Source organism: Leucopleurus acutus, assembly GCF_964270905.1.
Source record: "Leucopleurus acutus genome assembly, chromosome: 2".
Classification (NCBI taxonomy): Eukaryota; Metazoa; Chordata; class Mammalia; order Artiodactyla; family Delphinidae; genus Leucopleurus; species Leucopleurus acutus.
The window spans coordinates 161,442,101-161,469,850 of NC_139143.1; the positions used below are offsets into that span (position 1 = coordinate 161,442,101).

A 27,750-nucleotide genomic window follows, 5' to 3' on the forward strand; every position below is an offset into this window, starting at 1 on the left:
ATGGCCGCGCGCCCCGGGCCGCTCTGGCTGCTGGGCCTGGCGCTGTGCGCGCTGAGCGGCGGCGGCGCCTCTGGCCCGCGCCCCTCGCCCGGCTGCCCGCAACGGCGCCTGGGCCCGCGCGAGCGCCGCTACCTGCAGCGCGAGATCCTGGCGGTGCTCGGGCTGCCCGGGCGGCCCCGGCCTCGCGCGCCGCCCGCCGCCGCCCGGCTGCCCGCGTCCGCGCCGCTCTTCATGCTGGACATGTATCGCGCCATGGCCAGCGACGACGACGAGGATGGCGGGACCCCCGAGCGGCGCCTGGGCCGCGCCGACCTGGTCATGAGCTTCGTCAACATGGGTGAGAGCGGGCCCGGGGTGGGCGGCGGCGACCCCGCGAGAAGGCGCGTGGGGGACGGCGGGCCGAGGGGCCCCTCGGGGGCTGAGCGCGGGCTGCAGGGCGTGTGCGCCACCTCGGGCAGGGCGAGCGCCCTGCTGGGAGCGGGGAATCCCCTTGTCGTGGACAAGGAAAGGCGGGAGGGAAAACCGCCCGAGTCAGGGCAGCGAAGTCTCAGGGGGTTGGGGGTCTGTGAGCTGCCGATCCGTCAGGGACAGATGAGGGATGTGAGTCCCAGAGGCGTACATTCACCCGCAGCCAAACACATCTGATGGTAAGATTCATGTAGTGTTGGGTGGACGCGGACAGTGCCAGGAAGACAGTCTGGTCCTGGGAAGGGAGGCAGATGAGTAAACAGAGGCTGTGATGCTGTCACGTTGATAAGGGCGGTACTGAAGAGAGGGACAAAGTTCAGCGTGGAAAACCTGGTCACATCATCAAAGCACCAGAGTAGAGATGAGGACCCAGATGTTCTGAGTCCACAGCAGCCTCTTCCCTGGGCCACCTGGGGGTGGGGTGCTGCTGCGGGGTGGGACGGTGGAGAAGGAGTAGACTCTGAGCTCAGCGGGGCAGGGACTGTGGTCTTGTCACCCTGGGCTCACACCCGGGACTTGGCTTGTCATGGAATGAGTGTCCAGGCCATTGAATGACCTGATGGGCAGCTTGGACCCTCTTTGTTCTCCCACGTAAAGCCCAGCTTTTCCTCTCTGCAGAAATTATACTCCAAATCGTGGAGCCATTTACCCTTAAAGTTCTCAAAGATAACGTTTTCCATTACTAAACTCTCTTTAATCTACATTCATGAACATATGTCCCCCACCTGCTTTGCCTCCTGTCTGTGGCCAGTGAGGGGCAGGAGTCTGAGCTGAGGCAGACACTAGGCTGGACCTGGGGACCCAAGGACTACAGCTCAGCCTCAGGTGGGGAGAGCTGTGGGACCCAGAGCAGGGAGAGGACCCTTGCCATGGTCACCAGCCTCCCTTCACCTACAGCACCGCTCTTAACCCTCCCAGCAACCTTGTTAGCGACATGACATTCATCCCCATCTCCCAGATGAGGACAGTGAGGCTCAGAGAGGCAGTGTCTTGCTCAGGACAATGTGGCCTCTATGTGGCCAAGCTCAAGGAGGTGACGTTTCTGTGTCAGGAGGGCAGGCTTTCAAGGTGGAGAGAGCTTTCAGAGGGATTTCGGCAGAGGAACCCAGGGGTCAGAGTGACAGTAAGTTTTGTGGGTCTTCAGCCATTTGCCTCAAGGAGGCCCGTGCCCCCCAAACCAGAGCTTGTGATGGGCTCAGGTCGGGGAGTGAGCAGCAGGAGGCAGCCGTTAACCTCTGCGGAGAGCCCAGTGCCAGGCACAGGACTTGGGCTGGCGGGTGCTAGATGCCACCTTCCTGGTTAGAGGGCAGGGGTGGGGACTTGGGACAGAGGCGACCACATGTGGAACTGAGGCTGGAGCTCCGTGCTGGGGGCAAGCTGACCCCGGGCTCAGGACCAAGAAGAGCTGTGGATGCAGTCACCCTGAGAATGCCTCCAGGGGAGCCGTCCATCTGAGTGAGTCACCGCCTAGCCCATGTCCCTCTTCCCCCAGCATCCCCTGGGGCAAGGGGTGCACAGCCCTGGTGGGAGCTGCTGCTGTGAGTCGAGCAGCACCCTGAGCTCAGGAGGAGCTGGTTGCCCTCCAGCTTCTGCTCTGTGATCTTAGGGAAGTCCCTTGCCCTCTCTGAGCCTCAGATCTCTGCTTGTAAAATGGGGCTCCTCAGAGTTGTTGTGTGATAGGTTGATAAAGGGGGAGGGGCAGAAAGTCAGCCCCCTTTTTAGGGTGAACCTGGCCCTGGTCAGTGCTGATACCAGACCCTCCCAGCTGCCGCTCAGCCTTGGTGTGGATGTGATGGAAATGTCCCCACATGTCTTATAGACATGTGAAACCCAGAAACAGATTTTTAAAGTCAGCCAAAGGTGTTTCTATCTGTTTTTGAATAAAAACTAGCATTTGAAGTTCCATAGTCCTATAAATACTCATTTCACCCATGCAGCAACTTGGGAAGCTGTTTTACCAGCCTCATTTCATGGGCTCAGAGAGGTTAAATAACCAACCCAGGGTCACACAGCACATCCATGGCATCATCCAGGCTGTGGATTCCAAATCCCAGTTTCTTCCCACACCACCTCTGTGTGTTTCATGAAGATCTAAAGCCGTGGAATAACGCTGTGGAATAACAAGCAGATCTTTGTTCAGTGGAAGCCTGGCCTGTGGGCAGTCCAGCCAGCTGTCTGAGGGCCTTCTTTATTCTCATGTACTAATCGCACTAGTAAAACTCCTTCAGTTCGAGTAGTTTTTTTTTTTTTTTTTTTTGCCGTACGCGGGCCTCTCACTGTTGTGGCCTCTCCCGTTGCGGAGCACAGGCTCCGGACGCGCAGGCTCAGCGACCATGGCTCACGGGCCCAGCCGCTCTGCGGCATGTGGGATCTTCCCAGACCGAGGCACGAACGCGCGTCCCCTGCATCGGCAGGCGGACTCTCAACCACTGCACCACGAGGGAAACCCCAGTTTGAGTAGTTTTAACTGGTAATTACCTAGGCTGATGTGGGGGATAGAACCTACCAGGATTGTTTCCTCCTTTGGAGGCCCCGGCTCCAGGCCCCTGAAGGTCAGCGGCCCCTGAACCACCGTGGAGTTTAATAGCAGAGTCGCTGTGACATCAGCGCCCACGCCGAGGCTCCCACACCTGTTGGCTCCAGCTCCACCTCTCCTATTGGCCTCATCAGCTCCTGAGAAGCCAGCCGGGCCTGGTGCTTGCCGGGCCCCTGACCGTCAGTGGCACCTGTAGGACCCAGAGGCCTGGGCCTGCCGTCCAGGGGTCAGGCCTCTGCTTTTGAGCAGATGCTTTAGGAGCCGTGTCATGACTGACAGGGCCTGTGTTGGGGGCCAGGGCTGCGGTCAGAGCTGGGCCCTGCCTGTCCATCTCCGCCTGTGGACTCTTGGCTCCCCTTGGCCAGGACACAGTGACGGGGCCAGTGCCCTCGAGGAGCAGACGGAGCCTGTCCCTGGTGCTGCCTGAGCTCAGGGGAGGAGGCCCTGATCTGGGAGGCAGCGCCCAGGTTCTTGTCCCTCCTGGGCCTGCCGTGGACTCCTGCACGTCCCGAGCCACATCCCTTCCCTTCTCTGGGCCTCTGCTTTCCTGTCCAGTCCACAGCGATGGTGTCAGAAAAACAAGGTGCCTCCCAGCTCCGGCCCTGTGGCTCCTCGGAGGCAGCTTCTCACACCACCACCCATCCCTCCGCCCAGCTCGGTGTGACTGGCTGGACCCCCGAGGGCCTCAGCCGGCCCAGCCAGCCCTGAGGGAGGAATGAGGCAGCAGAGACCACCTCTGCATGTGCCTCCTGAGCCCTTCTCCGCCTCCTCTCCTTGGAGCACCAGGTGCCCATGCTCTAGAGTGAGAAACTGAGGCACAAACAGCACTGCAGGCAGAAGTGTAGCCAGAACTGGATGGGCCGTCTTCACTTCGGTCCTGACCCTTCCCTGGACTGGACTAATTCACTCCCGTGATCCTGAGCGGCTGAGGACAGGGGTGGGGATGAGCTGAGGCTGTTGGATTCGGGAGACGCAGGGCTCAGTGCGAGCGAGGTACCTGGCCTGGGTCCTGCTCAGCCCCCTGACCTTCCCCTCCGTGAGCCCCAGGGTCACTTTCTTTGGTTCTTTAGTAGGCAATTCTTGCATATTTTCCTGAATTCACTCCACAAATTGTCATGTAGTGCCTGCTCTGTGCCAGGCTCCCTTCTAGTTCCTGGAATATAACAGGGAATGAAACTAAGTCCCCCCTTGCGGAGCTGACCTTCCAGTGGGAGAGAGAGACAGATAACAGTACATCAGCCACAAGGTGATTGTCATGTGGTCTTGACAGTGACGCCTCTCTCTGGAAACCGGGAGCGGATGGACAGTGGGAGGGCAGGCAGGACTGGGCTGGGGGTTCTGGGCTGGGGGTTCTGGCCAGGGACTCAATAGAATTTGCATCGTGACTCCACCCACTACTCTCAGTGTGATCTGGATTTTCAGTCCACCTCTAGGAACCTCAGTCTTCTCCTCTGTAAAATGGAGATACTCATGGTACCCACCCTAGGGGCTGTTCAGGGATTGTGTGAGATGACACCCAGTGATGACCACATGCCCAGAACCTCCATGTCTGTCCTTTCATTTCATCTCACATTTACTGTCACATCTTTCTTTAAAAAGAGGACAGTGAGGGGGCTTCCCTGGTGGCACAGTGATTGAGAGTCCGCCTGCCAATGCAGGGGACGCGGGTTCATGCCCCGGTCCGGGAAGATCCCACATGCCGCAGAGCTTCTGGGCCCGTGAGCCATGGCCGCTGGGCCTGCGCGTCCGGAGCCTGTGCTCTGCAACGGGAGAGGCCACAGCAGTGAGAGGCCCGCGTACCGCAAAAAAAAAATAAAAATAAAAAGAGGACAGTGAGGTTCAGGGTAGTTTGGTGTTTTTCCCAAGGTACACAGCAGGTTGTCTCCCTGCCTGCACATCCTTTGCTCTTGTCCTACACAGAAGCTGTCTCTCCCCCTGGCCCAGGGCCCATCATTAGGTGCAGTACGTGCTGCTGAATTGGACTGTATTAAATGTGAGCATGTGTTGTAAACTAGGAACGTGATTATCTTTGTTTTGGGATTTATAGAACTGATGCATATTCATTGTAGAAAATTCATACTGTATAGATTCATTATAGAATTTCATGATAGAAAATTCAGACCATATGTCTAGAAACATATAATATGGAAGCTCCTAGTAATCCTCTGTCTACCTCAGGGAGAACCAATGGTTAGTCCTTTAGCTTAGCCCTTCCCCAGCAACCAGCCCTGATATTTTATCAATTTGTGTTATTCTTTTTTACAAAGTGGAATCTAAATGCCCACTGTTTTGCCATTTTGTCTTTCATGTAACAATAAATCCTTTATCCGTCTTGAAAGTGACTATTAAGTGACCACATTATTTTTCTTTTTATCTATCTACCTTTTATTCATTTATTTTTATTTCAACTTTATTGAAGTATAATTGACATATAAAATTGCAAGTTATTTAAAGTGTACATCAGAATGATTTACTATACATATACATATAACATTCCCCCCATCTAGTTAATTAACACATTTATCACTTCACATATGTATTCTTTTTTGTATGTGAGAACATTTAATTTCTACTCTTTTAGCAAATTTCAAAATTATATAATAGTGTTATCAACTATAGTCGCCACGTTTTACATTAGCTCCTCAGACCTTATTCAACTTACGGCTGAAAGTTTGTACCCTGTTACCAACCTCTCCCTATTTCCCCCACCCCCAGCTCCTGGCAACCACTTTTCTACTCTTCTGACTTTTTAACTTTTTAAAATCCACATATAAGTGATATCATGAAGTATTTGTCTTTCTCTGGCTTACTTCACTTAGCGTAATACCTTCAAGTTTCATCCACGTTGTCGTAAATGGAAGGATTTCCTTCTTTCTCATAGTTGAATAGCATTCCCTTGTGTGTGTGTGTGTGTGTGTGTGTGTGTGTGTGTGTGTGCGCACACACCTTATCTTCTTTATTCATCTGTAGATGGACACTGAGGGTATTTCCACGACTCAGCTGTTGTGAATAATGCTGCAATGAATATGGGAGTGCAGATATCTTTTTAAAATTAACATATAATTGACATAAAATATTATATCAGTTTCAGGTGTGCAACGTAATGATTCAATACTTGTACATATTGCAAAGTGACCACTACCATACCTACACTTTTTTCTCTTTGATATCCTGTTTTTATTTCCTTTGGATATATATCCAGAAGTGGGATTGCCGGATCATATGGTGGTTCTATTTTTAATTTTTTGAGGAACCTCCATATTATTTTCCATAGTGGCTGCACCAATTTACATTTCCGCTAACAGTGCACAAGAGTTCCCGTTTTCCCACATTCTCACAAATACTTGTTATCACTTGTCTTTTTTTTTTTTTTGCAGTACGCGGGCCTCTCACTGTTGTGGCCTCTCCCATTGCGGAGCACAGGCTCCGGACGCGCAGGCCCAGTGGCCATGGCTCACAGGCCCAGCCGCTCCACGGCATGTGGGATCTTCCCAGACCGGGGCACGAACCCGCGTCCCCCGCATCGGCAGGCGGACTCTCAACCACTGCGCCACCAGGGAAGCCCCGCTTGTCTTTTTGATAATAGCCATTCTAACAAGTGTGAGGTGATAGCTCATTGTGGTTTTGGTTTGCATTTCCCTGATGATTAGTGATGTTGAGCACCTTTTCATGTACCTGTTGGACATTTGTATGTCTTCTTCGGAAAAATGTCTATTCACTTCCTCTGCTCATTTAAAAAATTGGATTGTTTGTTTTTTTGCTATTGAGTTGTGTGTGTTCTTTATATATTTTGGATATTAACCCCTTATCAGAAATGTGGTTTGCAAATATTTTCTCCCATTCAGTAGGTTGCCTTTTCATTTTGTTGATGGTTTCCAAAGGTATTTCTCTGTCCAAGAGTTGAAGGTGGGTCTCTTTTCTCCAAAACTCTGTTTGGCCATCAGAATGGTGTGCCCTATGAATCCCTGAAGCCTGGCTACTCCTCCCCGCCCCCATCTTCTCAGTCTTTTCTCACCCTTCTGAGATAAATGACTACTATTGCCCCTAGGTGACAGGGGAGAAGTCTAGTCTCAAAGAGTATAAGTGACTGGCCCAAGGTCCTGGATGCCCAGATCCAAAGGAGCAGATATGAAAACTGGGTCACAGCAGTGAGGAAGGTTGGCCTTGGAGGTGGGAGAGCACAGTGGGGAAGACCAGGTTTTGATTCAGGGTCTGCTACTTGAGATCTGTGAGATTTTGAACAGGTTACTTGAAGTCTCAGCATCTCAGTTTCCTCATCTTTAAAATCAGGATAATGATACCTGTACCATAGTGCAATGGTTATACAGGTTAAGGCATTGAAAAACTTAGCAAGTGCCTGGCACCGCTCAGTAAACAGTAGCCAGAATTATGCGGAAGAGCCTGCTGTGTTTGCCTACCCTCCCGCCCCCATCATTTACTTGGGGACCTGGAGCCGAGTGGTAAGAACACGGTTCCAGGATCAGATCCCCATTCTGCCACTTGTTTTTAGTGGATGCTGCGGTGCTCCCCAGATATTCTCTTTGGCACTGCGTCACTTGTTGCACCAGCTGCTTGGAGGGTGGGCCGCTGACGGCTGGGTTCTTCTCTCGACAGCAGTCCACCAGCTTCTTGCTCAAGGTTGGGCACCCTCCTTGAGGGCACCCCACATCCTGGCTTATTGCGGTATAAATGCCCAGCCCCCTTGCCTCAAGGAGGGACAACTGTGAAGGGCCATCAGCCCAGAGCTCCCCGTGCAGATGGGCTGGGCTGGCCCTTTTGTGATCACGTCAGCTGTTCAACTGTGCCCACTCCTGCTTGTTCCCTGCAAGAACACTCTCCACTAAACCTACCCACTCAGCCTGTTGCCCAGGAAGTCTGACCTAAGATATATTTATATGACTTTTGTGTAAGTTATTTACTGCTGTGTGCCTCAGGTTCCTCATCTGTAAAATGGGAGCGATAATAGTTCCTGCCTCCTAGGATGGCTATGAGCATTAAATGACTTACTGTATGTAAAGGGCTCAAACAGTGCCTGGTAAATGCTCAGTAAATGTTAGCCTGGTTTGATTGTTTGTTTGTTTTTAGCCCAAGTCCAGCTGGTCAGTGACAAGACCAGAAGTAAAACCCAGTTATTTCCTTTAACTGCTGGCTCTGCCCCCTGAGCCACAGCCGTTCCTTCAGAACAGTCTAGGGCTCTGAATACAGGAAGGGTTCTGGGGAAGCCAAAGGCTGCAAGACCCAGGTATGGAGAAGGTTGGATCCTTCAGTCTGAGGTTATTGCTTCACAAACACTCCTGGGAACTACTGTGTGCTGTTGCCCTCCCTGGTTATCTTGGTGTCCACTCCAAAGCACAAGCTCCAGCCCAAGATCCGCTCATTACAGTGGGAAAGATAGGCCCACAGACAACTCAATGTAAATGATTGCAAAGTGGGAGAAATGGCCATTCCCCCACTCAGATACGAGCATGAAGGTGCAGTGCTGCAGAAGACAGACCAGGTCCCGCTCTCATTTGTGGGGGATGAACAAGGCCAGGAGAGGGGGAGGAATGAATGGCCTCCTGGCTGGGGGACAGAGAAGGCGTTGAAGGAGGTGGCATTGTGCTGGACCTTGAAAGAAGGGTAGAACTTAGTCAGAAGCGGGTGAGAGGAGAAGGTGTCCAGGCAGAGGGGAGGCATGGAGGTGAAAAAGCTCTCAGCCTGTTCTTGGAACTCCAGTTCCTCAAGTGAAAATCCACTCATGGCTTCTCCTGATTGGGCTCCTTCTGCGTGTTCCTTCTTGCCAGCCTGGCACTCGGCGTTTGACATTCTAGTCCAGCAGGACCCTGCGGTGTTCCCTTGACATGTCCCCAACCTGATGAGGCTGTGGATGGGGAGAAAGAATGTAGACTTTGGAGACAGACACACCTAGACTCTCATCCCACCTTGGGGGCTTCTGGGTGTGGTCTTGTGCAAATCAGTTAACTTCCTTGATCTTCGGTGTTCTCAGCTATAAAATGGGGTGAAGAATGCCTCTTTCACAGGGTTGCTGTGGTTGCCAGCCTCCAGTATAGTTCTCAATGATCCCTGCCTCCTGGTTTTCACACCCTTATGTCCTCCCACACTGGGCCAGCGCTGGTCTATGTGACCAATAGGATGTGACAATAGGGATGCTGTGTCACTTCCAAGATTAGGTTATAAAAACACTGCAGCTTCCGTCTTGGGCTCTACCTGCCACCCCCAAGATGACTCATTCTGAGGAAAGGTCATGTCGTGAGAGGTCCACATGAGGAGTCTTCTACCCTCAGCCACAAGTGTGAGCTTAGAAGTGGGTCTGTTCGTCCCAGTCAAGTCTCCAGAGACCACAGCCCCACCTGACAGCTTGACTGTCACCTCATGAGAGACCCTGAGACAGAGCCACCCAGTTAAGCACCTGGATTCCTGACCCTCAGAAACCATGTGAAATAATAAGTGTTGGTTGTTTTCAGCTGCTCTATTTGGGGTAATTTGTTACACAGCAATAGATAACTAACACAGTTAGGTAAACATTAACAAAAATGGCCTGTGTAACGTGCCAGGATGGTGCCTGACATACAGTTCAGTGCTCAAAAAATGGGAGCTGACACATTATTTCCCACCTCCGTGCTTTGCCTCGGATACTTTACTCCATTTCTGCTTGTCAGAATTCTTCCACCACTCTCAACTATGTTTCCTAGAAAAGTGTTCTCTGACCACTCCTCCCCAAGGCACCTCCACGAGCGCCCTCCACCTCAATCATCTGTATTTCTCTTAGGAACGGAGTTGCTATCTGCCTGTCTGCTTCGGGGGCGTATCTAGTCCCTTTTTCTCCTACCCACCCCCCGGCCCTACTAAGAAACTATGAACAACCTCAGAACGGCGACCAAATCTGACTCTGGGCCTGGACGGGTGGCACATAAGCAGGGCCAGCCTCCCATCTTTTTTTTTTATTATTGCTTTTTTTTTTTATAATTTGGCCACGCCACACGGCATGTGGGATCTTAGTTCCCTGACCAGGGATGGAACCGACGCCCTCTGCATTGGAAGCACAGAGTCTTAACCACTGGGCCGCCAGGGAGGTCCCTCCAGCCTCCCCATCTTTGCAGATCACCCTGTCCCTCCCCTGGGACCCGAGTCCCTGCAGGGCCCTGCCTGGAGAACAGTGGCCTCAGCAGGCCACCTCTCAGGCGCCTGTTGATGGAAGAATCTTGTGGAGAGGTGATTCCCCCATACCAGTATCGCCACCCAGAAAGTCCAGGGCCACTCATTTTATATGGGCTCCAAGTCTGCAAGTCCACGTGAAGGGCCCCTAACTTGACACGTGACCCCAGCAAGTCTCTGCCCCTCTGGGCCTCAGTTTCCCATTTATGCAGGGTTGCCATGAAGACCTTTCCAGCTCCCACAAAAGAATGTGTCCCCCACCCTCCCTGCCCACTGATGGGGCTCCTCCAGGGCTGAGGCACAGGGTGGGAGGACACCCGCCACTCCTCACGGGCACCCATTCCCCACGGGAGAGAGGGGATGTGTCACCGTGACCACGTCTTTCTGGAAAGCCCCACAGTTCAGGTCTTTCCTGGGTTTGAACTGGAGGAACCGCATCCTTCTTGCTCACATCTCCTTGGATCTATGTTTGGCCTTGGCGGGCTTGATGTGGTGCAGTGGGCAGGTTGTTCCCTTTTAATTTGGGCTCTGAAGCCGGCCGAGGCCTGGACCAGTAATTATAAGCACAGAGCCATTTATGGAAACAGCTGTTGAAAAAGTCAGTAATGAGAACTGACTAAAAATACCCCCAGAAGTGAAGCGGGGGGCCTGCTCTGGGCGGCGCTGAGATTCCTGGGCGGGAGGAAGCCCTGAAGGGGCAGAACCGGGGGGTGATGGATTCTGCAGCTCACTCGGGACCCTCACGGGCCGCGGAGACCCGGGTGTTTCCTTAGGTCTGAGGGGCCCCTCGGCCTTGTTACCGGCAGGACCAGCCAGACGGGCCCAGCCCATCCACCTCCGGGGCCCCGAGGGAGCCTGTCCTCCACCTCGGGGGCCGGGCCGTGAACGGAGGCGAGTCCCACAGTAAAGTGAGAACATGGGTGGCCTGGGTTGGAAACCCTCGGTGACGTGGAAGCCACTCCCAGACCAGCAGGACGCCCCAGCCCAGGGGCTGCGCTGCTGGACGCTGAGCCGCTGTCCTGGGGACCAGGAGCCCTTGGGGTGAGGGCCAGGCCTCCCCTCTCTGGGCCCCCGGGACACGAGGGGCTGGACGAGCAGACTGCTGAGGCCTCCCGTTTCCACCCCACGTTGTTCAGTCTGTGTCCTCAAAGTGGTCACCGTCCAGAGGGCAGATGAACCAGGGACGGGGACCCCCGGGACGGGGACAGGGAGAGCCCGGCAGGCTGGTGTGTGTGGGCTCAGAGGCAGGCAAGGGGGCTTTCACAGCTGGACCGAGAAGAAAGTAGCCTTTATCCTTGGCGGGATGGGGCAACCCCGGAGAGAGCGGCTTCGGGGAGGGACTCCAGGGGGAGGGTGTTTGCACCAGAAGGCCCAGGAGGCCGTGAGGATGGGCAGGGCCAGCCTGTGCGGGTGAGGGGCGGAGGCTGGACAGCAGAGCCCAGCGTAAGACCCTCCCATGGGCCCTGAGGGGCTGGGGAAGGGTTTGAGGGCAGGAAGGACTGTCAGGTCAGAAGATGCCATTCTCTTAATAGCCACACTGGACTGGAGGAAGGGGGTGTCTTTTGAAGGCTTACTTTTTGGTCAGGAGCAAGATGGATTCAGGTTGTCCGGGTGACTCTGCATTTTGTCGAGGCACAAAAATAGCCAAAGCCGATGAGGGTGTTGGGCGGGTGGCATCTGGAGCCTGAGCTGTGGGTGCAGGGCCTCAGACACGGAAAGGCAGAGTGAGGGCCACAGACATGGTGGTGGAGGCCGCCTCCTCCCGTGGGCCCTCCCCTCAACCGCGGGGTCTGGAGCTGGTTTATCAGGGGCTGGAGGCGAAGGCCGAGGCTCCAGTGAGCACTCACTGGTGAATCGTGACTGTGTATTGTTCCGGGGGCTGCATTAAGGCGATCCAGAAAGTGAATTAATTTGCTGCTGCTTCTCCAGACAGAAAAGCTGGTTCAGTGATTGAACACTTTGGGCAGCTTTTTATAATTTTGTGGAAACTAAACATGGCAAGGTGCCTATGGAGCCAGACATACCTTTGTCTGCTCCCTGTGCCCAATGAAGTGCATTGTGCCTGTCTTTTCATATCTTTGCCAGTGTGTCTTTGGGAATCTTGGGTCAAAGGATACATTCATAGGTCATTTTGCCAGGGTATTGCAAAAGGATGTTGCCAAATTCCTCTCCATGGTATCCCTACCAGCACCATGTGAGAATACGCACATCTGCGCTTACCTATTTCCTTCTCGCAGGCCATACTGAGCACCCAAGGACAGGCCCCCTACCCCTTCCAGTCCTCTTGAAACCATAATGCTCTGTATTTTACTTACAATAGAAATGGCATCCCCTATTTTATTTGTCTTGTTTGTTTCTCTTTTGTCTCCCCTGTTAGACTATAAACACTGTGAATGCACTGTCTTGTTCTGTCTGTTCACTGCTGTGCTCCCAGTCAGAACAGACTCTTACATACCGTAAGAACCTGATACATTCGTTTATAAATTGAACTTGATAATCAATAAATAAATGAAAGATGAGTACACTCATTTAGAAAACAATCACTCAAAATCTCCCCTTCCCCTCCACCCCATGGCCTTGCAGTTGCTGACATGGCCTTCGAGGGTATCTCATCTTGGCTCAAAGTTGGGAGATTGCAAGTCAGGCTCATCCCAAACTCCTGTTGAACAGCCATCCCTCCCAGTCCATTGCCTGACTATTTACAAAGTCCTTTCATGGACTTGTGAGGAAAGCTGGGTGTCTCCTCATTCCCAGTTCACACAGGAGAAGACCAGGCCCAGAGGGGATTTCCATACCTGGTTAGTGCAGGGACAGGCCTGCAGTGAGGCCCTGACCACTGGCCAGAACCCTCCAGGATGCCCTAAGCTGCCTCTCTGGCTAAAACAGGCTCGGTCTGCACAGTTAACAAGGGGGAAATAGAGGTGCCAGAAAATGCTTTCCCAGAACACCAGCTTTTGGGAACTCTCTCTCCTAACTCAAAGCCACAGGCACTGAAAAACCTGCAACTCCACAGGGGGCCTCGCCCTCCCCTCCCCACTGACTGTCAGATAAAGGAGTCACTCTCTTTACCCAGTTCCACACTCAAGATATTTCACCAATTTCTGATGAAAATCATTTTCCTAAAACTGTCCCGCCTCTAGTGCTTGCCTGGACCTGCTGGGGTGGGCAGTTTCCTGTGCTGGATCTGTTGCGGGGGTGAGGGGGTGGTGGGCTTCGATTTCACAAACCCACCGGGTGGAAGTTTGGAACTGGGGTCAACCCAGGTGAACAGGGCTCTCTTGACCCAGCACAGGCGGGCCCCCAGCTCAGCAAGGGAGGGAGGCTACAGAGTCTGGTGCCCGCAGGAGCTGGCAGGTTTGTGGTTGTCCCTCAGTCCTGGATCCAACATGAATGAGTCAGGTCAGGCCTGCAGACAGAGGTTCCCAGTGACCCACCAAGGGTCACCCACTGTGCCTTGGGGGCAGACATACTTAAGAATGCTTTGAGAGGGGTCGGGCTCAGGGCATGGCTGAGTGACCCCTCCTTATTCTCAGGGCCACACCCTGTGACAGCCAACAGCCTGGACCTATTTCATCCTGCAGATCAGGGATGCTTACACAGTCACGTAACCGAGGTGGTCTCTGCAGTTACCGAATCCATGGAAATTGTCCCCAAAGCTCTGTGTGGGAGTGTGTAGGGAGGAGGGGACTCGTGCGGTGATATTCATGGCGAGCATCACTCGGGCAAGGTCCAGAACCCTGCCCTCCACATCCTGCCTCTGTGGGAGGACCCGGATCCTCCTATGACACGCTGCCCCTGGAACAGCCTGGCTCGTAGGTGGGCATTTGCTGCAGGTCCAGCACCCCGTCAGACAATGGAGGTTCTATTTCCTCTCCTCCCTGGTCAGGGGATGAAACGCCCATCTCCTGCCCAAACATGTGTCCACTGGCCCCGCCCAGCACAGCTGTTTGCCCATCCATCACCAGACCAGGTCTCCACCGCAAGGACAGGAAGTGCTCCCACATCCGCCTCTGCCACCAGCCTGGTGACTTGTGGTCTCTGAGTCCAGTAGCCAGAGAGAGAATTTTTAAAAAGACTCACAGACATGTAATTAAAATCTCAGTGTTGGTTTTGGGGGAAGGCTCTGGGAGGCTCCCGCCCCTGCTTTGCGGAAACACAGATTTTTAGTGTTTGAAAGTGACAGGAGGCTAAAGTGAGACGCTCTAAATATACTGTCCTGGGCATTTCCGGGCAGCTGGGGAAATATGGGGTTTATTCTGCTCCTGCGGTCTCTTGCCCAGACTGTTAGAGCAGCCCTGCCACTGGCCTGCCTCGGGTCCCCTCCAGCCTGGGCTTTACCCTCGCCTCCACACATAGCTTCCACTCTACCCTTAAACCACACTCCCTTGCTGCCCAGAGCCCTGACGCCCCATTGGCCAGAGCACAGCCCACGCTCTGAGGCCGGAATTCCAGCTGTCCGCAGTTAGGCCACAGCCAGACTTATGCCCTGAGCCGCACATTGCGGGATGGTGGGCGGCCCCAGCACCTCACACCTGTGCAGGACCTCTGCCTAGAATGTCTTCTCCCCCACCTTATCCACCTACCAAGAGTCAGTCCCATCCTTCAAGGCCAGTTCAGGTGTCACCTCCTCCGGGAAGCCTGCTCAGATCATGCCATGGGACCCTCCAGCTTCCCCAGCACTTGACCCAGCATCTCCAGGAGCTGTCATCCTACCTCGCCTCTTCCTGGTTCTTTCCGTGTCTCCCTCCGGCCCCGCTTCCTGCTTCCCCTTGTTCCAAAGAGGGTCCTGCCGTTCTTCCACCCTTTGCTGGGCTTTATGGCTGTTGTTTTCCCTGCCGGTGCTGTCGTTCCGCGGCTCTAGGCCTTTGCTCAGGCTGGACCCTGCCTCTGCAGCGTCCTTCTCCCTTGACATCGTGGCACATTCACTCTCACCCCTCAAGGCCCAGCTCCAAAGCCCTCTCTCCCCTCAACTCCCATCCGCATACCGGCTGACTCCGGGAGCCCCGTCCTGCCCAAGTGCACTCAGCTATGTCCCTGCTGCCACCGTGGCCCTTTTCTGCCTTGGGTCTGATGTCCATCTCCCCAGAGGAGGGACCTGTCCTGTGCCCATCTGTGGGTCCCAGAGCCAGCAGGGTGCTGAGCGGGGCAGGCTGGGTGTGGGGCTTGCGGACCAGACATGGACACTGCCCTTGTGGCACCGCCGTGTGCCAGGTGCCGTGCCAGGCGCCTCACGACACAGCTCCCCGAGCCCTCTCGGCACCCAGGAGGCAGAGCTGGGACAAGCCTGTTCTCGAGCAGGGAGCAGTCCCACCCAGACTGCCCAGGCCCCCAGATCCCACCCGGCCCTGCCCACCCCGGAGCCCGAGCTGGAACCACAAGTGACCGCCAGTCCCACTTTGTCTTGCAGTGGAACGGGACCACACCCTGGGCCACCAGGAGCCCCAGTGGAAGGAGTTCCGCTTTGACCTGACCCAGATCCCGGCGGGGGAGGCCATCACGGCCGCGGAGTTCCGGATTTACAAGCTGCCCAGTACCCACCTGCTCAACTGGACCCTCCACGTCAGCATGTTTGAGGTGGTCCTGGAGCAGTCCAACAGGTGCCTGCCCTGCGCCCCGCGGGCCCGCTCAAGCCTCTGTCGGAGGGTCCGGCCCAACCCTGCGTGCCGGGGGGAACATTTCCCAGAGGACAGAAGGGGAGCTTCCTGGGCAGCCCACCCTCAAAGGACAAAGATGGTTGGCCCGAGGCCTCGTGTCACCGTGGGGAGAGGCCCAGCATCAGTCCTGGATTCAAGTCCCCATCCTACTGTCCTTGCTGTGGGACATGGGCAGGTCACTGAGCTCCTGGGCCTCAGTTTCCGCATCTGTACACGGGCACAGTAACACATTTGTACGGTAGACGCAGTGAGAAAAGGCATGTAAGGCACCAGAGCCAGGCGGGGTAGATGCCCCACTAATGGTCCCCCAGGAGGGCACTGGAAACACAAAGGCAGCTGTGCCGGCCCTCGGTTAATTGTTCTTTCGTGTCCACAGGGAGTCTGACTTGTTCTTTTTGGATCTTCAGACGCTCCGATCTGGGGACGAGGGCTGGCTGGTGTTGGACGTGACAGCAGCCAGTGACCGCTGGCTCTTGAACCGTAACAAGGACCTGGGACTCCGCCTCTATGTGGAAACAGATGATGGTAAGACTCGGGTCAGCAGCGAACCTTCCCCTGGGGGCTCCTCCGAGGAAGCTGCTGGTGGCAGGCGCAGCTCGAGCCCCTCACGTGGCCCTGGAGGCCTGGCCTTTTCCACCTGTGCTGCTGGGGGATACCTCCACCCCTCCGCAGGGGCTCAGTGGGTAGAGAGTGAGGTTCCCGCAGTGCAGGACAGCAGGAGACCCCCTACCAGCCGAGAGTCCCTCCTCTCCTTCTGCAGGACCAACAGCTGTGTTGCTCAGAGTGAGTCCACGTTTTTCCTCCCTAAGAAATGGGAGATTCTTTCTACTCTACGGAGCTGCCTTCTGCACCAGGAGTTTCCGTCCTGGGCTGGGCGAGGGGAAGCGCTCACACCCTCAGGCTCTGAGGCAGAGGCCTGGGTGTGAATCTCGGCTCTGCAGCCTTCTAACTCGGTGACCTTGGCAGGTCACTTACCTTCCTAAGCCTCGGTTTCCTCATCTGTAGAATGAGGATTCACACCTTCATTCATTTAGCAGGTGTTTGGGGGAGAGCCTCCTGGTGGGCCCAGGGTTGGTGTGTCTGTGGTACAGCGGGGACCACCATGGCTGGAGCACAGGGGGCTAGGCAACGGCTGTGAAGAGGCTGAGAGAAGTGGGCAAAACAGTAACTCTGAAATAAACGTCATCTTATTTAATAGCATTGGAGGGGGACAGGATCTGATTCAGCGTTCTATAAAACAACCCTCTGAGACACTCCCCCTCAAGGGGGTGTAGCATCTCTCCCCCTCCTTCAGTGTGGGCTGCACTTACAGACTTGCTTCCCAAAGTATGCCGGGGGCTGGGGCAGTACCTTTGCAGGGGCAACCTGAGCTGCACCCCTCAGCCGGGTGCTCAGACTCCCATGAACACGTCATGTAGCTCCCAGACACCCTTGATCTGACAGAGTGGGAACAGCACTTCACCTCCATGGTCTTCGTCCCCAAAACCCAGAACCCCAGTCTCACCATGAGAAAAACATCAGACAACCTGAAACTGAAGGACATTCTACAGAACACCTGCCTGACCAGTACTTCTCAAAACTGTCAAGGTCATCAGAAAACACGGGAGGTCTGAGAAATTGTAACAGCCCAGAGGTGCCTAAGGAGTTGTGATGACTATATGCCAATGTGGGACCCTGGGTGGGATCCTGGAAAAAAGATGCCGGAGAAAACTAATGAAATCTGAGTAGATCGTGATGTTTAGTAAATAATAAGATACCAGTATTGGTTGATTAGTTGTGACAAATGTGGTTCCAGGACAGTACGTGCTGGGGACACAGGTGTGGGAACCGCTGACGTGCAGGTGGATCTGGGGGCGGGGGGACGGGAGTAGCGCGCTGGGGAGGAAGGGTGACGATGGAGAGGAAGGAGACGGCGCCCAGGCTTCCCCGGAGAGACGTCGCCTCGGGGCCTGCGTGCGCCAGTCCCCGGATCCCTCCAGTCCCGCCTGACGGTCCGGACCGGTCCCGCCTCCCGCCTTCGCGGCCCGGGAAGCTCGGCGCCTCGGGCCCTCCGAGCGCGGAGACGGAGCGGGGCGGCGGGGGAGCCAGCCGGGCGGCCGCATCACCGCCGGGTGCCCCCTGCCCTGTGACGCGCGGGCGGGGCGCGCACGGCCGCCGCCTGTCCCCGCTGGGCCCGGGGCCGGAGCCCCAGCCGGAGCGGAGCGGACGATGGCAGCCCTGCGGCTCCTGGAGTCTGCGCTTGGGCGCCGGGTCCCCGCCGGCTGCTCGGTACCCGCGCTGGCGACGGGCGGTGTGTGCGGCTTCGCCAGCAGCGCCCGCGCGCGTGCCAAGTCCTACGCGGACCCCGTGGAGGCCGTGAGAGACATCCCGGACGGCGCGAGGATCATAATCCGGGGCTTCGGCTTCTGCGCGATCCCGGAGAACCTGATAGGGGCGCTGCTCAAGACCCGCGTGAAGGACTTGACCGTGGTCAGCAGCAATGTGGGGGAGGTGAACTTCGGGCTCGGCCTTTTCCTGGGGACCAAGCAGATCACCCACATCGTCTGCTCGTACTTGGTGGAGAACTCGCTCTGCGAGCACCGGTACCTGGCGGGCGAGCTGGAGCTGGAGATCACACCCCAGGGCACCCTGGCCGAGCGCCTCCGCGCGGGGGCGCCGGCGTGCCCGCCTTCCACACCCCCACGGCCTGCGGGACCCTGGCCCAGGAGGGAGGCGCACCCAGCAAGTCCTTAGAGGACGGCCACATCGCCATCCTGAGTCAGCCCAAGGAGGTGAGGGAGTTCCACGGACAGCACTACCTTCTGGAGCACGACGTCACGGCCGATTTTGCTTTGGTGAAAGGGTGGAAGGCCGACCGGGCAGGAAACGTCATCTTCAGGGCCAGCGCCAGGAACTTCAACGTGCCCATGTGCAAAGCTGTGAGAACCTCAGTGGTGGAGATTGAAGAAATTGTGGACCTGGGGCCGTTTGCCCCAGAGGACATCCATGTTCCTAACATTTACTTAGAGGACATCCATGTTCCTAACATTTACTTAGATCGAGGAATACAGGGGGGAAAATATGAGAAAAGAAATGAGCGTTTAACGATGCAGAAAGAGGATGATGAAATATGCAAGTCTGCAGATAGTATAAGGACACGGATCCTCAAGCAGGCAGCTCTTGACTTTGAGGACGGCCTGTATGCCAGTTTGGGCATAGGAATCCCTCTTCTGGCCACCAGCTACATCAGCCCCACTATAACCGTTCATCTTCACAGTGAAAATGGAATCTTGGGCTTGGGTCCATTCCCACTGAAAGAGGAGGTGGACGCAGATCTCAACAACGCGGGCAAGCAAACAGTCACCCTTCTTCCTGGGGGCTGTTTTTTCTCCAGCGATGAATCATTTGCCATGATTCGAGGGGGACACATCGACCTAACCTTGCTGGGAGCCATGCAGGTTTCCAAATATGGTGACCTGGCTAACTGGATGATACCCGGCAAGAAGGTGAAAGGAATGGGGGGTGCGATGGATCTGGTGTCCAGTACCGAGACCAGAGTGATGGTCACCATGGAGCACTCCACCAAGGCCAGTGAACCCAAAATTTTGGAGAAATGTACCATGCCGCTGAATGGAAAGCGGTGTGTGGACTGAATCATCACCCAGAAGGCCGTGTTTGACATGCACAGGAAGGGAGGACTGGGCTTCCCTGGTGGCGCAGTGGTTGAGAATGCACCTGCCAATGCAGGGGACACGGGTTTGAGCCCTGGTCTGGGAAGGTCCCACTTGCAACAGAGCAACTAAGCCCGTGCGCCACAACTACTGAGCCTGCACTCTAGAGCCTGTGCGCCACAACTACTGAGCCCGCGCGCCACAACGAAGAGTAGTCCCCACTCGCCGCAACTAGAGAAATGCCCGCCCCAACGTAGCCAAAAATTAATTAATTAATTTAAAAAAAAAGAGAGGACTGACCCTGATCGAGCTCTGGGACGGCCTGATGGTGGAGGACATCAAAAAGAGCACAGGGAGCACCTTGGCCATCTCCCCGAATCTCAGACCCATGCAGCACGTCTAAACCTAGCCGGAAAGTGAACCTTGGTCCCAGAGCGTGTGCTTCTCCCTTTAACCTCCTGGATTGCATCCTGAGAAAGCCGCAGTCACATTTCTGCATTTCACCAGCATCTGGCCGGCTTTCTCCTGCCATCCCAGACTGGCTGCCACTGGATAGGCTTTGTTCTCTCGAGAGGGACATGCCTTTAATTAAAAACAAAAGGAAAACAGAGGCACTGACCTTATATGTCCTGTGAGTTCTGAGAAAGCTCTGCTCCAATCACCCTCCTCCCTGTCTGTGGTATTTACATTAAATTCTATGCAGCTTGAGATGATCCCATGGGAAAGGTTTCACTGAAGTTCCTGCTCTTGTGAATGAATCATGAAACGTAGGGAAAAGTGATGGGGGAGGAACAACTCCACCCAGAGTCTGCGGAAGGCACCGTTTTAGTGTACTGGAACTATGAAAACATACACACATAAATGTGAATTCGTAACCAGGAGAAACGCTGTCTAAATGAAAGATTTTTTCCTTTGACCATATTGACTTTCCTCTGGGGACTTTCATTTTGTCACTAAGTTTTGTTTCCTTGTAGCCTCACCTCCTCTTCCTCTCACATTTCTCCTCCTCGTAGCTAAATAGATGTCTCTAGAAGGGAAGCAAGACCGTCTAGGCGGCCAGTAAACTGGTAATAGGGGCAACTGAAGGCAGAGAGACCGTTGGTGCAGACATTTCTCCGAGAAGTCTCCTCTGTGAACAAACGGCTCGCCTGTGTGTGGCCAAAGGCTGCGACTTAGGATGGGAGGAGTTCTACAAACCTGACCGATGGACTTAGATGGGTTTTTTCATCTCAAATCATAGTGTTCCTCTGTCGTCCAGATCAGACAGTTATTCCCTTCTTCTCTGTTACGGAGCCTAAACCAGCCTCTTGTTCATACTCCCTTGAAACCCATGAGGGGCAGTGACGTACTTCATCCTGAATCCACAGTCTCACACACTAGACAGAAAAAAATGAGTTTCCGTTTGCGTGCGTGCGTGCGTGCGTGCGTGCGTGGGGTTCAAACCCAGGCCTGCCATGGAGGCTGCGCTTTCTCAGTGCGGCTCTAGGGCTGCACAAAATGGATGGGAGCCCGTGGGTAAGAACAGGAAGCTCCAGCTGGTCAAGGAAGGCCTCTCAGAGAGGCTCCCTGCGGCCTCACCCTGACGGGAGGCCCGGATCCTGGAGTGGAGAGACAGTGCCCCTGAGGGGACAGCCACAGAGTGTCAGGGGACCGTGACCAGGCGGGCAGTGGATGGACGTCACTGAGTGGACTGTGCAGCACCTTCTGGGGAGGAGGACCTGATCTGCCCTGCGTGGTGGGAGACGTCTTCCAGCGTCAGCCTGGGACAGGCAGAGGTTCTAGAAGCAGACGAGTTACAGGTCTGTTAAACAGTAGCAAGAAGGAAAAGCATTGAGTTCCTAGTTCTCATGCGGTGAGGAAATAAATAACCTGTGGGACAAAAGCACACCTGGTCACAGCTGGATCCCCTCCAAGGGTTTCAGCCAGGCGTCCTGATTGTCCTTCAACGTGGCACGAGGGTCACATCCATGACCGCAGGCTGAGGCGGGGCAGGGGCTGCAGGGAAGGGGCAGGTGGCACCCAGAGCAGAAAGAGGCCTTGGGGAGAGATGGGAGCACTCTCGGTCTGGCCCAGGGGAGGGGGCATGAATCCCCAGGGCTGGGATAGGGCAGGGGAGCTGCCAAGACATCCGGGCCCTGATGGGGTAGACTCAGAAATGGGGGGAGGCTGGAGGTGTCAGGGGCCTTCCTGGCCCAGAGGAGCAGCATCTTCATCTGCGTCTGCGTGCTGGGGGAGGCCACAGTGTGGCCCCCATCTCGAGGTGTGGCCACACATCCCACGTCTCTCACAAAGGGGACAGCATGCCTGCCAGCACCCTCACAGTTCAGGTCTAGAGGCAGGGACCCTGGGCCTCAGAGGTTCCTGAAGTTCCTGCCTCTGCTTTCTGGAAAGGGTCCCGCCAGAGCCAGGCAGCCTGGGGGCCACCACCTGGACAGCCGGGGCCTGCCCTGTTACCCAATCTCTCTGCGCCCAGGAGACCCCAATACAATCCTTGACCAGACAATTGCACAAGAAAAGCCTACAGTGAGCACAGCCTCGGGAGCACCAAAGGTCTCCCTGGCCTCTCAGTGGACAGGGCTCTCCAGGGACTCACAGGACAGGGCGGCTGCACACACAGGCCTGGAGGGCTGCCGGGCCAAGGCCGCCGCATGCGTCCACCAGGTGTGGAGCTCCGCTCCAGAGCCGCGTGGACGACAGCCGCCCGCCTGCCCCGTCACTCCACGGCCTCCTCCTGGTGCCCTCACGGGCCTTCCCTCTGTGGAAGGGCTGCTGTGTGTCTTGTGGCTCTGCATCCTCACGGGCCCGCTGTTCTTCCTCGTGACCCTAACCTGCCATGACCCAAACTCCCCGAACGGCTTCTCCCTGGGCCCCTTCCAGTGTCAGCTCCTGTCTCAGCAGGGTCATCCCTGAGTGGCACCTCTGATGGGCCCAGTGCATGTTTGTGGCAGGTGATGTCATAGGTCAAAGGTTAGTCTCTGGTCGATTAGCTGTTTAGTCAACTCTGGCCCATGGACTCAGGGCTAAAGCACAGCTGTGTAAGGGCCGGCGATGTCCCTGACCTGTAATGTGCAGTGGAGGATCATGAGACCCACTAATAGAACACACATGTTTATGTGTGTGCACATGTGTACACTAGCTGTATAAATGCACACGTGTGTGTACACATACATATATGGGCTTGTGTGTCTATGCCTGTGCATCACTGCTGCAACACTGGGGTGAAATGTACCTGGAAGTGGGATGTTCGGCCCTGGGTTTTAAGAAACATTAACAGTGAGCTTGTAGTCATGCCCTATTGTTTAGTGTGAGAAAATCCCACAGGGAAAGGAAATGAAGAGGTTCTATCACGTTCTCATCTTTATGATGAAAGCCAGGAAATAAATGTCTAAAGATGAACTAATATCTAAATATTCAGATATATCTACTCAAAGGAATTTTATACATTTGAAATGTTCATAGTTGAGACTTAACAACCAAGAAAATGTTTACGTGGAAAAATTGGGAAAAATACAGACTTCTTTCTTACGCTCACAATTGAAATTAACATATGAAAATATCCCAGAAAAATGAAAATGATGCGTTGTAGCAGGGGAGGGGTTTATGGGTGGTAGTTTTTCTAAGGTTCTTTACAGTTGTTGTTATAATCACTTTGACAATTAAAACACAAGAGGTCATTGGAACTGCAAAGCGGCACAGGAAGATAGCTCTACTGGTGGAGGTGGCTTTTCCGGGGCCGAGCAGTGTGTTCCTCCGGCCTCCTCAGGCTTTAGCAGCTGCGGGTAAAACCTCAGCTTTACCAGCATCACTGCTCCTAGGCTGAGGCCCCAGTCATGTCTCTGCCCACAGCCTTTGCTCTCTTTCTTCCTTTTCAAAGCACAAACCCGCTGGTTGAGAACTTAAATGGATAAGGAGGGCTCTGGAATTAGATGCACGTGTCTGAACGTGGACTTGGGTAAATGTCTCTGTCCGCGGAGCCTGGGGTCTCGTTTGGGGGCGTCGGTGAGTGGCCTGCTCTTGGGCGGTGCTCAGCAGAGCAAGCACTGAGTCCTGGCAGCCGCTCCCGCCAGTCGAGTGTTGTAAATCCTACTGATCCCCAGAAAGGATGGGGTGGAAGGTAGAACTCGGGCGTCGGGGCCCCGAGATGGATGGGAACCCTGGTTCTGAGAGTCCCCGGTAGTGGTGCTCTGAGCCGTCACCGAGGGGCTCTGATGCTTCTCAGGGAAATGATGGGTCTGGCGTCACGATGAAGACTGGTTGAGATCATCACGTGAACTGACTGAAAGCTGTAAAGCGCTGTCACAACGGGCGGTGCCCTGGACCATCACTAATCCCGAGCCTGTGCTCCCGAGGACCCTCCCCCGCTCCTGCAGACCTGCCCGCTGGGGGCTGGGGCTGGACTTGGGACTCGGGTCTTCAGAGGAGGAAACCGAGGCCCAGTGGGTCCCCTGTAGCCTCAGGCTCCGTGCTCCTGGCCCGCCCACAGAGAGGTCCCTGCTGTGTCCCCGTGCAGGGCCCCACCCTCGAGTGACCGCTCTCTCTGCTCTCTCCGTCTCAGGGCGCAGCGTGGATCCTGGCCTGGCCGGTCTGCTGGGGCAACAGGCACCGCGCTCCCAACAGCCTTTCGTGGTCACCTTTTTCAGGGCGAGCCCCGGCCCCGTCCGAGCCCCTCGGGCGGTGAGGCCCCTGAGGAGGAGGCTGCCGAAAAGAACCAACGAGCTGCCGCCCCCAAACAAACTGCCGGGGATCTTCGGTGAGGTTGGGGACCAGGTGGTGGGGACAGAACCCTCCTGGCTTCAGTGGGGTCAGGCTCATGGTCAGTCACCCAGCCACCTTTCCTGACACCACTTTGCCCCTGCACCCTGGGGACCAGCCACTGCACGGTCTCCAGGGCTCTGAGCATCTGCCGTCACTGCCCCTGCTGCCCTGAAGTCCCTTCCTGCCCTCCCTGGCTCACCAGGCCCCCACCCCACCCCACCCCGTCAAAATCCGGTGCCCCTGGTGGCTCTCGGTGCTGCCCCGGGCGCCCTGCAGGATCCAAGCGTTTCTGTGAAGGTGTCCCTACCAGGCCAAGCCCCTGGGGATCAGAGCCCCCTGGTGCCCTCCTTTCCTTCACGGGGAGCCACGCTTTGCTTGGTCTCAGTGGGAGCCACTTGTCCTGTGGAATGGGCGTGGCTGGAGAGGCGGATGAGGTCAGGGGTGTCTCCGGAGGAAAGGAGGAGGGGCTGCTGGGCGGCAGAGGGTCCCCGGGCTGCTGAGTGGACCATGGGGAGTCACAGGCTGAAAGTCAGGGGAGGCTGGGCTGAGCGTGGGGTGACTGTAACCACGGGGAATCATCTGGAGCCGTTGAAGGTTCTTGCCCAGGGTCACGGCGCCAGCAGAGCTGCAGAGATGGGCTTTATGAGACCAAATGGGTTAGTTTCCCATCGTTCATTTACTCAACAAATGAGCCCATCAGGGCGTCCCCCGCCCCGGGAGCTCCCCATGGTGGGTGCACAGAGCGGGAACCCCAGCAAAGACCTCGCCCCTTCTGTCCCCCGCAGACGACGTCCACGGCTCCCACGGCCGACAGGTGTGCCGTCGGCATGAGCTCTATGTCAGCTTCCAGGACCTTGGCTGGCTGGTAATTCCTGACTCTCCTTCTTTCCTAAATGACAGTCCCCACCTTGAAGATGGCAAGTGTATGTCCAAGAGGAGGTAGAAACATGGGGGATTTGCATTTTCTTGTTTTATTTTCCTCTGTGTTTTTCCAAGTCCTCTAAAGGGAGAATGTGTTGCTTTTGTAGTGAAAAGTGCTTTTTTGTGAAAACCATGAAAATGGAGACTGTCTGAATCCTTAGCCATAAAATGTCAGAGCTGCAGCAGGAAAACTGAGGCCAGGGTGGGCAGTGCCTCTGGCCTTTGCTGTGACTGGGGGTGGGCTGGGGAGGACGAAGCTGAGCGCTGATGGCGCATGAAGGGGACGGAGATCGTGCCCAGCCCTGTCTGCTGAGGGTCTTCTGGTGGATGTCAGACCTCTGGGGGAAACTGCCCTGGGAGGGGCCCGAGGGTGGGCTGGTGGGCCCTGAGGCTGAGGGAGGGTAAGGGGCAGCCCTGAGTTGTGCTGTGACAGGTGCTGGACCGGGGGGCTCAGGAGGGGCACATGGATGGGACTCACCTTCTCCCATTACCTGCCCCCAGGACTGGGTCATCGCCCCCCAAGGCTACTCAGCCTATTACTGTGAAGGGGAGTGCTCCTTCCCACTGGACTCCTGCATGAACGCCACCAACCACGCCATCCTGCAGTCCCTGGTCAGTACCGTGTCCCTCTGCCTGGACGCCCAGGGGAGGGGTTTGCGGAGGAGAGGGGCGCGTGCAGCCAGCAGGTGATGGCAGCACTGCTGTGTCAGGGAGCTTTCTCTACATGGAAACCTTTCTGCATGCACGTGCAGTGAAATCCCACAGCCGTGCAGAAACTGGTCCCCGTGTGGGCCACCCCCAACCCGTGCACCTGAACACACGTGCACGTGGGGGACTTGCACGTCCATGCGGTGGGTACCAGACTTACAAAGGCCCGCCTGCTGGTGGTCAGAGGCACAGCCTGTGCGTGATAGGCGGGCATCCCACACGGCTACTTGTGCCCTCGGAACACACACGTGCACCATGTTCACTGGCACGTTCGGCCTCCTGTGTGTCACACACGCCCTCAGGGTCGGGGTGGGTGACACACGTGTGTGTTCTGCCCCCTCTTCCTGTGCAGGAGTCCCCAGGTACCCCGTGCGCCTCTGGTTTCCCCTCCTGTTCCTTTCCCGTTGGCTCTTTTTTCTGGGTCCCTCTGGGCTCTTTGTGTCTCTACAGGCTTTTGATGCCCCGGTGTCTGGGGAAACTTTAAATGCTGAAAAAGTTTCTAATAGGAACACTGTTGCTGCTGCTTATCGCTAAGTGTTTTAAATGTTTTTTAGTGCTGAGGCTTCTTTCTAGAACATTGACCTGGACACTGTAGTTACAGGTTGTTCAAGGTGATGCCCTAGAGCAAATGAGTTAAGGCAGCATGGACCCCAGGATAATGCCTCCTTTCCCAATGGTCACATGGGATTTGCTGGACCCCTGGGGAGCTGCCTTCCTTGAAGAAGGTCAGGGGTGATGGAGCCTGTCCTGGCAGCAGGCTGCTCAGAGCTGGGGCTTCTGGGGTAAGGCTGGGCTCTGGGGACCGGGGGCCAGGCTGCCAGACAGGGCCCCCCATGAGACGGCTTCGCCCAGGCCCTGCTCAGTGGCCTCCGTGAGGCCTGGGAGGTCCCGGTAGATGGAAGCAGGTTCCCTTTTCTCTCCAGCCCCTGAAAGGCTGGGGGGCTGCCTTCCGGGCCCTTCCATGTGGGGCCCCGATGAAGAGTCCAGGGTGAACGGCAGCTCATCCTGCCGAGTCTCCAGATAAATATTTTTGTAGAGGCTGCAAGAGCTCACTCAGTCGGGCTGTCTTTAGGGGTAGAGCTGTTTGGAGGAGGGTAGCGGGATCCCCGTGCCAGGTCCCAGTCGTGCTGTGGCCTCGGCCTCAGCCATGGAACTGGGCAGGTGACTCGGTTCCTGTGCCCTCAGTGGTCATCTGCCCAGAACAATCTCTGCCTAGAAATCGTTAGGAGGGGTGGAGGTGCTTTGAGAAACAACACTGTCGGACACCCCAAGGGTGAGCCTAGAAGTCTGGCCGCCAGCAGCTGTAACACGGACCTTCACCGGCTCCCAGTCTGGAAGGGGAGCCGGACCAGGAACAGCTCATGTGGACAAGACACCATCAGGGACGTTGCAGAAGCGCAGGGAGGAGAGAGGAGCAGAGGGGACCCCGGGGGCGGCGCTGCAGGGGCGCAGGCAGGACCTGGGACACGTGCCGGGGGCCAGTAGGGTCTGGGTCGTCCTGTCTGACGGGAGGGGCTGTGACAGAAGCCACAGGTGCCCTGGCTGGGTCTGAGGGCAGCGGCGGGGCGGGGGGAGGGGTGGGGTGGCCAAGGGGGCGGGGCCGGAGCAGAGTTCGTGCCAGCACCTGCCGGGCTGCGGGGCGAGATGGCGCCGGGGAGGAGCGAGCGGCTGCAGGCCGGGCGGCAGGAGCTGGGGGCTGGGACGGGGTCCCCGCGGTTCTCACGCCTCTGCCTGCCGCCCCCCTCCCCGCCAGGTGCACCTGATGAAGCCTGACGCGGTGCCCAAGGCGTGCTGCGCGCCCACCAAGCTGAGCGCCACCTCCGTGCTCTACTACGACAGCAGCAACAATGTCATCCTGCGCAAGCACCGCAACATGGTGGTCCGCGCCTGCGGCTGCCACTGA

The 27,750-nt window shown here is 56.0% G+C and overlaps 2 protein-coding genes across 3 annotated transcripts; both read left to right on the forward strand.

Moving 5' to 3' along the window:
- Window positions 1-27,750, forward strand: BMP8B (bone morphogenetic protein 8b; the record flags this gene model as incomplete). 2 transcript variants are annotated; one of them, XM_082833443.1, is made up of 7 exons in its annotated part: window positions 1-337; window positions 15,567-15,756; window positions 16,190-16,338; window positions 24,019-24,213; window positions 25,004-25,083; window positions 25,641-25,808; window positions 27,601-27,750. In XM_082833443.1, the coding sequence occupies 7 exons, from the start codon at window positions 1-3 to the stop codon at window positions 27,748-27,750; spliced, it is 1,269 nt and encodes a 422-aa protein (XP_082689569.1). The 2 variants fall into 2 exon arrangements, with proteins under 2 accessions (XP_082689569.1, XP_082689570.1); XM_082833444.1 differs by having other exon boundaries at window positions 25,641-25,751.
- On the forward strand, window positions 18,022-22,373 carry OXCT2 (3-oxoacid CoA-transferase 2; the record flags this gene model as incomplete). The annotated part of the gene is given in 4 exon segments (XM_082833991.1): window positions 18,022-18,460; window positions 18,463-19,442; window positions 19,446-19,503; window positions 22,228-22,373. Coding segments are annotated over 4 exon segments (1,623 nt in total).